Source organism: Staurois parvus, unplaced genomic scaffold (assembly GCF_062004578.1).
Source record: "Staurois parvus isolate SC_StPar_1 unplaced genomic scaffold, SC_StPar_1.0 ptg000706l, whole genome shotgun sequence".
Taxonomy (NCBI): Eukaryota; Metazoa; Chordata; class Amphibia; order Anura; family Ranidae; genus Staurois; species Staurois parvus.
Window position 1 is genome coordinate 186,474 of NW_028318502.1, and position 12,957 is coordinate 199,430.

General features: G+C 43.8%; 1 protein-coding gene across 1 annotated transcript in view; it reads left to right on the forward strand.

The window, feature by feature from the left end:
• Positions 1–4,680, forward strand: part of LOC149445841 (vomeronasal type-2 receptor 116-like) — a 49,612-nt gene extending 44,932 nt beyond the window's left edge. Inside the window, exon 8 of the mRNA XM_089653307.1 lies at positions 3,788–4,680. Within this exon, the coding sequence (XP_089509433.1) occupies positions 3,788–4,680 (893 nt within the window). The remainder of the gene's footprint in view (positions 1–3,787) is intronic.
• The last annotated feature ends 8,277 nt before the right edge of the window (positions 4,681–12,957 follow it).

A 12,957-nucleotide genomic window follows, 5' to 3' on the forward strand; every position in this document is an offset into this window, starting at 1 on the left:
GAACGAGCGGAAGATGCCAACGAGCGACAACTCCCCTCAGCAGAGGTGTTGGAGCCTTGACTGGCTGATAGAGGGAGATTGACGTCGGGTGACGGAGCAAGTAACGGAGCGGGTGATGGAGCGGGGGCTGGGGCAGGCAGAACCGCCGTATCTTTATCACGGTTTTCCCAGGCCACCGAATGGCGAGGCTGCATATGCTGACGCAACGCTGTAGTCCCAACATGGGCCCCCTGGCCACGCTTGACTTTCTGGCCACATAGTCGACATACGGCTACGTTTACTTCCTCGGGCGGCGTGACGAAAAATTGCCACACCGCCGAGTAGGAAACTTTGCCCCCGCTACTCCTCACTGGCTGACTGCTACTTCCTCCGAGCACACCGGCACCACTACTGGCCGTGGTGGTAGGCTGCAGTGGAGCTGGTGCTCTACTCCGTGGCCGTTTGCCTCCACTGACACTGCTGCGACCCTGCTGCCTCCTGGGCAACCCACCGACTGTTTTGCTCGCTGGCAAGCTGGCACCCTCTTCTCCTGATGATGCGGAAGCAATAGCCTGATGACGACGAGGCTGCCAAGTGCGATCAGCCTCATCATCATCAATTAGGGTCTCCGCAACACTACTAGCCCCCTCGGCTGCGTGTGGGTCAGGAGACAGACCTGTCTCTAGACCGGCTACCGAGCCACTCTCCTCGCCAGTACTTCTTCGCCTGGCTGCTGAAGAGGCGGATGTCTCCCCCCGTTCCTGACCGCCCTCTGTTAGCTCTTCCTCACTGTACAGTGGGGCTGAGCCCACAGCATGCGATACTTCGCTTGGTGAGGGAACACCAAAGGACAGGGGCAGGTCGAGGACACGTGATTTCAGTGGGCTTGCTCCCGGGCCATGCCATCTAACGGTTGTGTCTGACGTACCCACCGACCGTTGGCTGTAGGTGTCAGAGGTGACCTGGGAAGAGGAAGACGACCGAGTCAACCAATCGATGACGGCAGGGTTGTCGGTGGAGACACGACCGCTGGATGACACCGGGAGCACTGGCCTCTGTCTGCGACTAGTGCTGCCTCGACCCCTTCCTCTGCTGCCACGTCTGCTCGCTCCTGAAACATTGCCTCCTCTGCCACTCCTCTGCGTGTTGTCTGACATACTCTTTAATTCAATAAGCACCCCAAAAATAAAACCGGATTTAACTCTTTGAACGTACAATAGTGGTTGTGAAGCAGAAAGTCAGTTTATTTAGCACAATCGGTCAATTGCAGCTTGCCGTTGGCTGGAAACTGTATGTTTGTGTCACTGGAATGCACTAATCACCCAAAAAATATTACCGCCAGCCAACGTGTAAATGGATTTAACTCTTTGAACGTACAATAGTGGTTGTGAAGCAGAAAGTCAGTTTATTTTGCACAATCGGCAAACTGCAGCACCAACTGTGCACGACAGCCACCAAAAAAAAAGGGTGTATGTCACTTTAAATTTTCCATTCTTTGATAGCTGTGGCCCTGAGTAACGATTCTGTGTCCCTGAGTAACGATTCTGTGTCCCTGAGTAACGATTCTGTGTCCCTGAGTAACGACTCTGTGTCCCTGAGTAACGATTCTGTGGCCCTGAGTAACGATTCTGTGGCCCTAAAGTCTCTGTGGCCCTAACTCTGTCCCTTAATACAGACAGGTCTGTCTCTCTTGAATGACCGGAGGCTAATGGAGAATTCTAAGATGGCCGCGATTTATAGCTCCACCATTGCACACTGCTGGCTGGCTGCTGATTGGCTAATGCGATCACATGTCATGATTCATGACTCATGAATGCATTATGGGTCAGCGCGCCTTGTTTGCGCGCCTTCCCAGAGATCCCCGCCCCATCTTCTCTGTCCATTTTCTCCTGTCGCCACACATGTCGCCGCCATTTTTGGGAAAATTCGATTCGTGCATCCGAAGTTTGCTAATCTTCGGATTTGTTGCGAATCAAATTTTTCCAAATCTTCGGAACAAATTCCACTTCGTCATGTTCGATTCGCTCATCTCTAGTTGTATTCTCCGATGGTCTGCACTCTGTACATATTCAATGCATGGATGAAGATTTATTTTCTTATGTTTGTCATCTGGTTGTATTTGATCAGCACTAAATTGTACATGTCCTTTTACCATCGTATGTATTATTCACATCCTCCTGATGTCCGGCATCTTTCTGTCCATTTAAAGCAGCTGCCTACCTTACCAGCGTTGTTCATTTTGTACAGATGACCTATGTGTAGTCTACTAGGTGTGATCACTAACAGGACACAGAGTATTCCTTTATTCCTTACAGATTACATAGATTTATCCTCCCAGCATCCTGTTAGTTAACACAGGGCTTCTTCCACTTTGTCAGATATAAATATATACACTCAGGACTCTTACAATAGTTCTGGATCCTTCAGAGTTATTTCCATACAATCATGTGGACTGCATACCGAGACTATTGGGGACCCCAACCCGCAAAAATAACAACTTTAATACAAATAGAAGATTCTCAGTTGTAACAGACAACACATAAACCATACTTATTTCACGCCCCATATAGCATCCCACTGGTCCATTCTAATATTTGCTTAGGACTATACATAGCACCAATCATCAATAGATGTTAAATCAAGAATGTGACATGAGTTGGCAAAATTTGACACTCAAATTTGTAAAATGTCAGTGTGAAAAAAAAGCAAATGCCGGACATCTCTGCAATACATGGACATTTCTGTGTTTTACCCCTTTCCACCAGGCCACTGCACATAAACAGCCGGGGGGGGGAGCTTTCCTGATCCAAGTGTATACAGTATCCTTTCAGAATGTGGGCTGTGCAATGGCACAATCCTGGGATGGCTGTGTTCCTCGGACACAGAGCATCACAGATGGGGACATGACCATTGTTATTGTCCCATCACAGACATCACTTAGTGTCTCCGTGTCAGATTTTACCACTGAGCTCAGTGAGAGCTCAAGTACAGTTTAGAGTAAGAACTCAAGTACAGTTCTTAGTTGGAGGTGGGGTAGACTTCCCTTAATAAGTGAGTTTTCTAAGATGGCCTAAAGGCAGACAGGGTGGGGGGCTGACGGGACATACTGGAGTACAGGGTCCCAGAGGATGGGGGATATTCTGGAGAAGTCCTGGAGGGAGGAGGTGACGAGGGAGCTAGAAAGCAAGATGTCTTGGGAGGAGCATAGCGGGTGATTTGGACAATATCTATGGACGAGATTGGTGATGTAGGTAGGGGCAGTGCTGTGGATAGTTTGTATGTTTTGGTCAGTATTTTGAATTTTATATGTTGGGTTAGTGAAAGCCAGTGAAGGAATTGTCAGAGAGGGGCAGCAGTTACGGATCGGTTGGTGAGGTGTATAAGTCTAGCAGAAGCATTCATAATAGACTGAAGGGGGGCAGCCTGTGCAATGAATTTAAATTAAAACTCCCCATTATCATTTTTCTGCCTATAACATGTTTCTTGTGCATTTTTTTTTAAATCTTTACTGTGTCCTTAAGACACCGATCACTTATTTTTTATTTTACTACTTGCCAATGGGCAGTCTGTACATAGAGGAGCACAAATGTGAAATAGATAAATTATCTATCTATCTCTATATATTTAATTATTGAATCTCTTTAACATTTAAATATTATAAGTTTGGGTCAAGTATTATATTTTCTTTCCCTCTCCCACAATGCACTGATGGAAATCCCATTGCTAGCTGTGAGACAACACAAGACAGTTTATTTCCTCAGAAGCTCTGACCCCGATGCTCATTGTGTTTGTATTGTTCTTCCTGCAGACAGTGAAAACTGCATGAAATGCCCTGATGATGAATGGCCAAATGCAAAGAAAGATCGGTGTGATCCAAGAGTGGTGGAATTTCTCTCCTACACTGATGACACCATTGTTGCAGTATTTTCAGCTGTCTCCATCCTCTGTTGTCTTCTGACTGGTGTAATATTGAGGATATTTATACACTACCAGGACACCCCCATTGTTAAAGCCAATAACCGGAACCTGAGCTATCTTCTCCTGGTCTCCATCATGCTGAGCTTCCTCTGTGTCTTCTTGTTCCTCGGCCATCCAGTAGATGTAACCTGCATGCTGCGTGTCACCTCTTTTGGTGTCATCTTCTCAGTTGCCGTCTCTTCTCTGCTTGCCAAAAGTATCATGGTGTGTATTGCTTTTAAAGTCAGCAAACCTGGGAGTCCCTGGAGGAAATGGATGGGAACCAAACTGCCCAATTGTATCATTTGTGTCTTCTCACTGGTCCAAATCATAATCTGTGTCACTTGGTTGTCTATTTCTCCCCCCTTCCAGGATCAGGACATTCACTCTTATCAGGGGAAGATCATCATACAGTGTAATGAGGGTTCAGTTATCGGCTTCTACTCTGTCCTGGGATATATGGGGCTTCTGGCAGCTGTGAGCTTCATTATAGCTTTTATAGCCAGGACATTACCGGACAGTTTTAATGAGGCCAAGTACATCACCTTCAGCATGCTGGTGTTCTGCAGTGTCTGGATTGCCATGATCCCGGCCTATCTGAGCACTAGAGGGAAATACATGGTGGCTGTGGAGGTCTTTGCTATAATGGCCTCAAGTTCTGGACTTCTTGGCTGTATATTCTTCCCAAAATGTTACATAATTCTGTTCAGACCTGACCTGAATACAAAGACAGTTATCCGCTAATATGTGAGGAGCAACAATGGGTTACCTGTAGTTATGACATTTACTACTATTATTGATTTATTTTGTATTTTGCTAGTGTATTGAGAATGAACATTGTACAGATAAACATTTAATACTTTCCTCTCCAGTGGACTGTGATTTAAAATGATTACTCTGGACACTGTTGGTATCAGGCACTTTGAGTTTTTTTTTAAACCTTGTCCCCTGCTGGATGAAGCAGTTCCTCCCACCAGCTGATCACTACAGAACAATGTAGTCACTGAGGCTTGGTGTACATATATGCATTTTGCATTTGATGCTTTCTCCAGTTCTTTTTGCAGTTTGTTTTTGATGTGTTTTTTTTTTTATGCATTTTTACTGTGTTTTGCTCTGATCTTTTTTTTTTTTTTTTTTTTGTTAAAGTGGAATTTTTTTTGTTGCTGGGCACAATAAAAATGCAAAATGCAAAAACTTGGCAAAAACACATTTCAGCAGCTTCTTCCTTGAACTGTAGCAAACATTCTACTTTTTATTTTTAAAAAAGTCCCTGACCCTTTCCAAGAACACAGCGGCTCAAAAAAGCATAGATGTGAACATGCTCCATGGGAAACCATGCTAAGCGGATTGTAGTGCGTTTCAGCAAAAATCACTAAAAAAGCATTGGTGTGAACGGAGTCTGAGTGAGGAGAAACCACAGTGACCAGAGGGGGGAAAGTATCCAAATCACCCTAAAGTGTCAGATACCAGAGACACCCATCACCCTTCCAGAGAGGGAAGATTTCACTCACCACCTTCCCGGAAGATAAATATTAAACATTTTCTTCAATAAGCTGATTGCATTGTTTTTTTAGAGTCAGGGTCACTGTAATTATATTGTATGTAGATGATTGTGTCTATATTAATAAATACATTTTGCTTGGCGTATTCTAACATAATTTTAATATTAGTTAACCATTTCAGCTCTGGAAGGTTTCCCCCTTCCTGACCAGGCCATACTTTGCTATTCAGCACTGCGCTATTTCAACTGGTAATTGCTAAGCTGTACCTAAATAAAATGTATGTCCTTCTTTTCACACTAATATAGCTTTCTTTTGGTGGTATTTGTTCACCTCTTGTTTTTTATATTTTTTGTGATATAAACAAAATTTTGAAAAATAAAACAATATTTTATACTTTCAGCTATAAAAAATATCCATATGTATATCCATCCAATATTTAGGCCAAAATGTATTCTGCTACATGTCTTTGGTAAAAAAAATCCCAAAACATGTATATACATTGGTTTGTGTGAAAGTTATAGTGTTTTCAAACTATGGTATATATATATTGGAATTTATGCAGCTTTTACTTTCTGACTGCCTTTCTGACATTCTTGAGGTGCTAAAATGCCAGGGCGGTACAAACACCCCATAGATTACACCTTTTTGGAAAGTAGAAACCCCCAAAAATTTGCTAAGAGGCATGCTGAGTCCATGGAAGACTTTATATTTTGCCACAAATTTTTGAAAAATGACAAACTTTTTTGTACATACAATTTATATATTTCTCACACATACCATGGGTATATGTGGAATAACACCCCAAAATACATTCTGCTACTTCTCCTGAGTATGGGGATAACACATGTGAGAGACTTTTTGGCAGCATATCCACATACAGGCCCTGAAAATCCAATGACCATGTCTAGGCTTTCAAAGGGCATATTTCCTCATATCGCTTCCTCACTGATTATCACAGTTTTGGAGACCCTAAAATGCCAGGATAGTACAAGCAACCCCCCCCCCCCCAAATGACCCTTTTTGGAACGTAGACACTCCAAGGTGTTTTACAAGAGGCATGGAAAGTATTTTTCAGATATAATTTTTGTCACAGGGTTTTGAAAAATAAAAAAAGTAAAGAAAAACACATTTTCATTTCCTTTCTTAATTTTCCAAAAACTTGTGGCAAGAAATGAAATCTGCAAAACACTCACCATGCCTATTAGCAAATACCTTGGAGTGTCTACTTTCCAAAAAAGGGGTCATCTGGGGGGGGGGGGTGCTTCCACTATCCTGGCATTTCGGGGGCCAACATTAGAAGCTTATGCCACACATCAGCCACTCTTCTAACCACTTGCAGACCAAGCCTTTTCTGACACTTTTTGTTTACATAAAAAATTTTATTTTTTGCTAGAAAATTACTCTGATCTTCCAAATATGATATATTTTTTAAAGCAGAGTCCCTAGAGAATAAAACAGTGGGTGTTTCAAATTCGGTGGGGGGGACGTCCCATCTCACTGCTTGTAAAAGTGATCCAGCAGCTAATTAACTGCTAGGATTGCTTTTATGTGATTTTTGCAGCTGATCACCAGCTGAAAAAATCGATACCATGTAGCTGCAGGCATCATCCCAGTATAACCACTGAAAGTCCAGCAATGTACCAGTACATTGATGGTCCATGTTGGGCATATGTAACAGCAGAGAACTCGGGCATATGATGAATCAGGTCTGTGGACCAATATGACCGCAATTCTGATTTGTAATACCCATTTTGAGGGTTAGGCCCAAAAAAGTTTTAAATTCAGAAACTGTGATAGGTTTCCATGCGGATTGTCTGGCAAGAGCTGAATTTGGGTGGACGGCCATGTATTCTTGTGCGTACAAATTGCACTGGTCCACAATCAATGTATACAAATCTTCAGTGAAGGGGCTAAACGCTAGTGCTGGCAGCGAACAGGGCTGATCCTGCTAACTCTGCGTTTTTGGGGACACTATACAAAGGAGGCACTAGTATGGTTCTGTTCATGATCAATATATTGATCTGTGCAAACACTAGACTAGTAATGGCGGTGATCAGCGACCTATAGCGTGAGTGCGATAGTGTGTGGGCAATCTAACGCTAGCTGCCCCTGGCTGGGAGGGGCGCTAACTGACCCTGACGCTATCTGATGTCACTAGTGGCAGGAATACAGCGATCAGTGAAACATTCTATATACTGACATTGTACTAATGAAATGTGTTAATTTATAGTGTGTGTGTAAGATGTAGTGCTTTTATTCTCCCTGGACTGACATGTGGATCAGCGGGGGGAAGCACGCATGTGCGCTCTCACTTGGAAATAGAAAGCAAAGTAAGGGTATGTCACTATTCCCAGAGCCGTCAGGCGGTTGACAATTAGTTAACCACTTCCTGTCCGGACACTTTCCCCCCCTTCCTGACCAGGGCAATTTTCAGCTTTCAGTGCTATCACACTTTGAATGACAATTGCGCGGTCATGCAACACTGTACCCATATGAATTTTTTACCATTGTTTTGTGACAGATAAAGCTTTATTTTGATGGTATTTATTCACCGCTGGGATTTTTATTTTTTTTACAATGTAAATGAAAACGTCCAAAAATTTTGAAAAAAAGTGTTTTTTTTTTTATAAAATTTTGCAAATAAATAATATTTCATCATAAATCTTGGCCAAAATTTATTCCGTTATTTTTTTAGTAAAAATTAGTTTATAACCAAAAATTATAATTTTTAAACTTTTTTTTTTACATTTTTATTTTATTTTTTTTATATTATTATTATTTTTTTTTTTTTTACATACTGTCACCCTAGCAGTACAGTGTCACCATGGTGACACTGTACTACTTGTGGGGGGGGATGAAGATTTTTTTTTTTCTACACTGATTGCTTCTACACCCATATAAGATGTAAAAGCAATCATTTCTCTTTCTCTCTGTCTGCATTCTTGCAGTCATTGAGAAATACTGTGAGAGCTGTGATTGGTCACAGCTTGTCACATGGTACAAGGCTGTTGTGAATAGCCTTGTACCATGTAATCTCTGTGATCATTCACAGATTTCACACGTAGTAAGCAATGATGTCACAAGTGACATCTTGCTTACTACTTTGCATGTGATCACTGATTCGCCAATCAGTGATCACATGATCGGGACCTCGTACAGAAGTCCCATCCGACGATCGGTGTTTCACTGTGTCTGGAGGACACAGCAGGCACCGGATCGCGGTGGTGCGCGCTCCCAGGGAGCGCGCACAGCTAGAAAAGGACTGCCACCGCCCTGCCATTTATAAACAGCAGGCGGACGGCAAGAGGTTAAAAGAAGAAACCTTAAAAAAATTTTAAAGTAGTTTTTTTTCTCAACATCTTTTTTTTAATTTTCATTTTGTAACCTTCTTCTTTTGTTTTCTTTTTTACTATTTTTTAAAAAATACTTTCATCAGAGTAGTTCAATGTTACCATAGTGATATTGTACTACTCTAGGGGGGAGGGGGATCAGGGATTTTTTTAAACACTTTGCATTGCAGGAGCAATAAAGATTATTGCTTTACAATGCAATTCTTGGTTCAAACTGTCATGAATGGGTTAAGTTCATTACGGTTCAAAATAATAGTGATCTGTGATTGGCTACAGCTGATCACATGGTACATGGTGCTGTGATTGGTCCATATACCTTGTGAGAGCTGTGGGCCAATCACAGCTTACTAGGAAGAGAAGCAGAGCTGGTGTGAATCAGATTGATTCATAACAGTTCGCTAACATTGTGATAATGTGATTGCATCGTGAGTCCCAATTATCGGGATCCACATTTCCATCGGACACAACGGTCACAGAGAGCGGGGCACGGCCTAGCAGAGCCTCCCTGTATTAGTACAGCCAGAGCGACGTACGGGGGTGTCGCTTTGCCTGTACATGCTGCCCGTCCACAGTAAAAGTACTGCGGGCAGATATTGATAGGTTGTGAACACACACTGGGATTAGTGGGATAGGACAGCCCTTGGTATTACAAATGAATTTGTGAATCTGTTTCCAGAAGCACTGTATGCTAGGACATGACTACATCACGTGAAGAAAGGGTTCATGTGTATTAGAACATTTAGGGCAACTTTGAACAGATGATTAGATATTTTTTTTTCAATTAATCTAGGTTTATCCCTGCTCTATTCAAGCTGTATACCTGAATTTTGATTTCTGTCACAGAGAGATTTTTTTTTAATCATATTTTTATTAGATTTTTTTATATGAAAAGTACAAGAATACATTCTTGATATACAAATCTATGAACCATCATGTGTAAAGACTATAAGTACCAAAAACCGGTTCCATGAGTATAATAGGGTAGAAACAGTGTCAGAAATAGACATAAATGACACAACATGGCAGTAGAAAAAAGCCGAACCTCAAAATTGAACAAATCCCTAGGAGCTTATGGAAGCTTATGGAAGGTTATGGAACAAAAGAAAATCTCTATCTGAGAAGGCATTTGAGGAGAAGTACTATGTGGACTAGAATCCTCAAGGAGAAGCGTGAACTCCACTGTTAGGAAGGAGAGTAACTGTGGGGCAGGGCTAGAGGGTGAGTTGGATACTTGGAGTTTACCCAAAGTATTGGTTAGTTGAGCTTTGAGATATCAATCTACATAATGGAAAGGTTCCATATGAGCTGCTAACTCAGCAGGTGTAAAGGAATGCTCCATGTCGTATCTCCATCTTGGGATAAAGCAACATGTGGACTTTAAATTTTGAGTGATGGTGTCGAGCTTTTCCAAATTAAGTTGGTTAGTCAGTGCCGGTGTCACCATTGTGAGAGGTGGAGGGTTTGGATGTATCCAAGCTTGCATGAGGGCTCTGCTAACTACCGTATTTTCCGGCGTATAAGTGACCCCCTACTTTTCCTGTTAAAATATAGGGTTTGAGCTATACTCGCCGTATAAGACTACCCCTCTTCCAACGCACACCAAATAAAAATTAAAAAACATCAGATTTGATTTCAATATGGTATAGTATTCCAATGATGGGGCACGATTCCTCCCACTGATACCAATGATGGGGCGCTATTCCTCCCACGGACACCAATGATGGGGTGCTATTCCTCCGACTGACACCAATGATGGGGCACGATTCCTCGCTCTGACACCAATGATGGGGCACTATTCCTCCCACGGACACCAATGATGGGGCACTATTCCTCCCACTGATACCAATGATGAGGCACTATCCTCCCTTTGACACCAATGATGGTGCCCCATCATTAGTGTCAGTGTGTGAGGAATAGTGTCCCATCATTGGTATCAGTGGGAGGAATAGTGCCCCATCATTGGTGTCCGTGGGAGGAATAGTGCCCCATCATTGGTGTCCGTGGGAGGAATAGCGCCCCATCATTGGTGTCCGTGGGAGGAATCGTGCCCCATCATTGGTGTCAGAGCAACGAATCATGCCCCATCATTGGTGTCCGTGGGAGGAATAGCACCCCATCATTGATGTCAGTGGGAAGAATCGTGCCCCATCATTGGTGTCAGTGAGAGGAATAGCACCCCATCATTGGTGTCAGTGAGAGGAATAGCACCCCATCATTGGTGTCAGTGGGAGGAATAGCGCCCCATCATTGGTGTCAGTGGGAGGAATAGCACCCCAACATTGGTGTCAGTGGGAGGAATAGCGCCCCATCATTGATGTCAGTGGGAGGAATAATGCCTCATCATTGGTGTCAGTGGGAGGAATAGTACCCGTCAGTGGGGAGAGGAATAGTGCCCCATCGTTGGTGTCAGTGGGGGGAGGAATAGAGCCCCATCGTTGGTGTCAGTGGGAGGAATAGTGTCCCATCGTTGGTGTCAGTGGGAGGAATAGTGTCCCATCGTTGGTGTCAGTGGGAGGAATAGTGCCCCATGGTTGGTGTCAGTGGGAGGAATAGTGCCCCATCATTGGTGTCAGTGGGAGGAATAGTGCCCCATCGTTGGTGTCAGTGGGAGGAATAGTGCCCCATCGTTGGTGTCAGTGGGAAGAATAGTGCCCCATGGTTGGTGTCAGTGGGAGGAATAGTGCCGCATCGTTGGTGTCAGTGGGAAGAATAGTGCCCCATCGTTGGTGTCAGTGGGAGGAATAGTGTCCCATCGTTGGTATCAGTGGGAGGAATAGTGCCCCATCATTGGTATCAGTGGGAGGAATAGTGCCCCATCATTGGTATCAGTGGGAGGAATAGTGTCCCATCATTGGTGTCAGTGGGAGGAATAGTGCCCCATCATTGGTGTCAGTGGGAGGAATAGTGCCCCATCATTGGTTTCAGTGGGAGGAATAGTGCCCCATCATTGGTCTCAGTGGGAGGAATAGTGCCCCATCATTGGTCTCAGTGGGAGGAATAGTGCCCCATCATTGGTGTCAGTGGGAGGAATAATGCCCCATCATTAGTATCAGTGACACCAATGATGGGGCACTATTCCTCCCACTGACACCAATGACACTTGTTGCAGTATGGTGCTGCTGCAGCCAGCATATGTGGTTGCAGCAGCACCTCTGCACTGCACACTTACCGGCTTCTCCCTCACTCGATTTTCGCGGGTCCGCTCGGCTCCGTCTCCTCACCCGTGGTAGGCCGCCTGTGTGCCTTTCGTGAGCTACTGTTCTGGCGGCCAATCACAGGTGAGGAGGCGGAGCAGAGCGGCAGGAGTGAGGGAGTGGCCGGAGTGACTGAAGGAGCAGCGCTTCCTGGACTGGATCGTCGTGGGAGCCAGGTAAGAGACAGCAGCCCTCTGCCCACCCCTGTACTTAGTGTCCCTTCCGTCGGAAGGGGGGGACGACGGCGGCACTGTGCCGCACCCCTAAAAAGTGCCGCCCTGACATATACCGGCGTATAAGACGAGCCCCGACTTTTGAGAAGATTTTCAAGGGTGAAAAAGTCGTCTTATACGGTACTAATAGACAAATGTGTATCTGCTGGGGAAGAGTGTTAGGATGCATCAAATTCGCAAGGTCTTGGTAGCTGAAGAGACAGAGCATAGGATCTTTGGAAATAGAGATGTTGTATAATTGATTAACCTCCCTAGCGGTCTGATTATTTCAGATTTTTGGTGCTGAAGGCGGTACCATTATTTTGCATAGAAATATGTTGTTTTTTTATTGTAGGCTGTAATTTTTAGGAATAACTCACTGAAATCTGTCCGAACAAGAGTCTAGTAAACATCCCGGGGATGATAAAACTTGAAACACGAAATCATAAATTAAAATTTAATATATAATCATAAAAAATAATAATATAATAATAATAAATGTAATTCAATAATATAATCAAACCAAAAACACTGAAATGTGAAATAGAGCGCCAAGTTCACACATCGCTGAGCTCAGTCGCAGAATCGTTTTCAGTGTCTGATGAGGAATTTCCCCCACCAATCATTATCACTCAATTCTGCAAGTGGTTCTGATTTACTATCGCTGTTCTCTAGCAGATCTAAACCGCATCTGACCTAAAGGGACGCTTTTTGGACGCCATGGACGTTTCTCAGTTTCCAGGCAGAAAGAACAGTAAAAATG